Below are 2,476 nucleotides of genomic sequence, written 5' to 3' on the forward strand. Positions count from 1 at the left end.
ATATATATATATATATATATATATATACCAGAGTAAGCACATAAATGTGCAACGAGGTGGAAAAGAGAGTACTCAAATACCAGAGGTAGAGTAATATGCTTCATTTAAAAGCAGCAGAAATATAACAAAAAACTGTTTCACGTTCCCGTTCATCGATGAACTCGGATGGTGCTTTAATGTTTTAATGTTCCACTGGCACGGGTGCCAGTCAGGCGGTGCTGTCATCAGCCACGTCAGCGAATTTGATTTTGATTGTGATTTGTTATTATTCAGGTGAAATAACAAAAAAGGGCATACAATGAAAAACGAGGGAAATGTACATAGAATACAAAGGTTAGAAAAAAATGGAGGCTGATAGAGATATAGTCCTCCTGATACAAGATGACATTTAAGGATAATCAAAGAACCCCCACAGTCCAAAATCTCCTTGAACACCAAGGGCAAGTGCCCTCTCCAATTCCATTTCTCTGACATACAGGTCTACTCTTAGAGCCACCCACTCCCGACTGACTACAAAATGAGAAGATCTCATAGCAGTTGAGAACGGGCACGAGTGCTTGCACATTAGAAATCCTTGACTCGCTAGTTGCTGCAGCATTTGATTCAATAGACCTGAGGGCGTTGAGCAAGTGACCTTGCTTCCAAACTGATCCCAGGCCAAGAACATTCACATGCCTCAATTTCAGATTTGACATGTCAATAGGAGAAAGAAAAGAGGGGCGATCACTCACTTACCTAGATGTTGCTGTTGCTGAGGTTGATGCGGTTGTTGTTTTTGTTGTTGATGCTGCTGTTGTTCTTGTTGAGGTTGTTGTGAAGTGGATTGAAGATGAGGTTTTCGTGTTTGTAGCTGTCTTTGTTGATCTTTCAGAGTAGGGCTCCGAACACTCCTGCTTTTTCGGTTCGTCCCTTCGGAGCCTGTTTGCCATCCTTCAGCCTGATCTTTCTTCTCCAAAACATTTTCCAAGGAATCGGTGAGATACAGGAAAACCTGGTTGGAAGACGAATGTAAATCCTTATTGTTTGGTTGCAGAGCAGGACATTTGGGAAGAACTTCCTCTTCAGTGGGAGCAGGTACCAAACTTTTCTCCTGCCATAGTTTGGGTGTAAGGGTTTTGACATGCTCTTGGGATTCAATTAGTTTCTGTTCCTTTAACTGAGGGCACAGAGCTTTGTGATGGGTTGTACTTCTGCAGAAGCAACACTTAATTTTTCTGCTCTCAACCACAACTCTTATGGGTTCTGCACCTTCCACGTTAATTATATCAGGGATCCTATGGAAGTCTTTTGCATTCAGCAGCATTTTCACTTCCACCTGGATCATCAACCAATTTTCTTTCGGGGTGGATTTCAAATCCAAAATATCACCATACACTTCCAGTATCATCCCGAAATATTGGATGTTCATCTCCGGAGGTACATTAAAAAAAGTTACCTTATTCACTTGCTTCCCCAGATAAGATGGGCTGAAAATATATTCATTTGAGTAGCAAGTGTGTATGGAAATCCTTTTTGCTGCCTCTTCGGTATGGCATAGAGCCACGAGATATCCACATTCTTTCGCTCTCCTGATGTGCCATATCGACCCCCAAACCGCCTTCAGACATTCTTCTGCCTGCGCTAGAGTCGGATATTTGATCCGTTTTGTCTTCTTATTTAGGCACCTATAGATCACAGTTCTCTTCGTGATCGTATCTTTTTCGGCTGATGGTAGCCTGAGAAGATTGGGTTTTACCAGGTATTTCCGGAAGTTTTGACTAAAATTACTGTCAAAGGAGTGCTCTACCCAACCCTGTTGAGTAGTTTTGACAACAGAAGCGCTGGTTATAGTGTCAGTGCTGTCGCTGCTACTGCTGTTGTTGTTGTTGTTCTCGTTGTTACTGCTCGAAGTGGTGGTGGTGGTGGTGGTGGTGGTCTTTTCACACTGTTTGCCTGCTGATTTCACCCATTTAACAGCACCATCAGCAGGCAAAACGCTATCGCTCTCTCTTTTCATCATAATATGGACACTCCTGATTCTCTCACTCTCAACCACTGGCAACCATTCTCTCAACAGTTTTTGTGGTTGTTCTTTTAATAGGCAGAAATATTTTAGCTTTCGTTTTGAAGAAAAAATATTTATATTTTTATATTTGCCTATATTTAGTAACAGCTAAATATAGCTGAAATATATTTAGTAACAGCTGAAATATAGTGACAACTAAAATATATCTTATAAGAAACGAAGGTGCTTTTTCGGTAAATTTTCGGTAAAATTTCGGTAAATTTTTCACCAAAAAAAAAAAACAAAACAAAAAAAATTCGGATTTTTCGCGTGGAATCAACGCCCCTGACGTCCAACTATGCTGCAAATCCCTTATTTCGGTGGTTCAGAAAAAAGGGGGAGGGGGGACCCCGTCCCCCAGAATTATTGGAAAATTTTTTTTTGTTGAATGAACTAGTGAGCTCCTAATATGTCACAAAACCCATTTTTTGT

At 40.8% G+C, this 2,476-nt stretch overlaps 1 protein-coding gene across 1 annotated transcript in view; it reads right to left on the reverse strand.

Moving 5' to 3' along the window:
• Positions 1–2,476, reverse strand: part of LOC128250351 (probable E3 ubiquitin-protein ligase bre1) — a 43,945-nt gene that overhangs the window by 16,829 nt on the left and 24,640 nt on the right. The window contains exon 2 of the mRNA XM_052975197.1: positions 736–2,136. Within this exon, the coding sequence (XP_052831157.1) occupies positions 736–2,136 (1,401 nt within the window). The remainder of the gene's footprint in view (positions 1–735; positions 2,137–2,476) is intronic.

This window comes from Octopus bimaculoides, chromosome 20, assembly GCF_001194135.2.
Source record: "Octopus bimaculoides isolate UCB-OBI-ISO-001 chromosome 20, ASM119413v2, whole genome shotgun sequence".
Taxonomy (NCBI): Eukaryota; Metazoa; Mollusca; class Cephalopoda; order Octopoda; family Octopodidae; genus Octopus; species Octopus bimaculoides.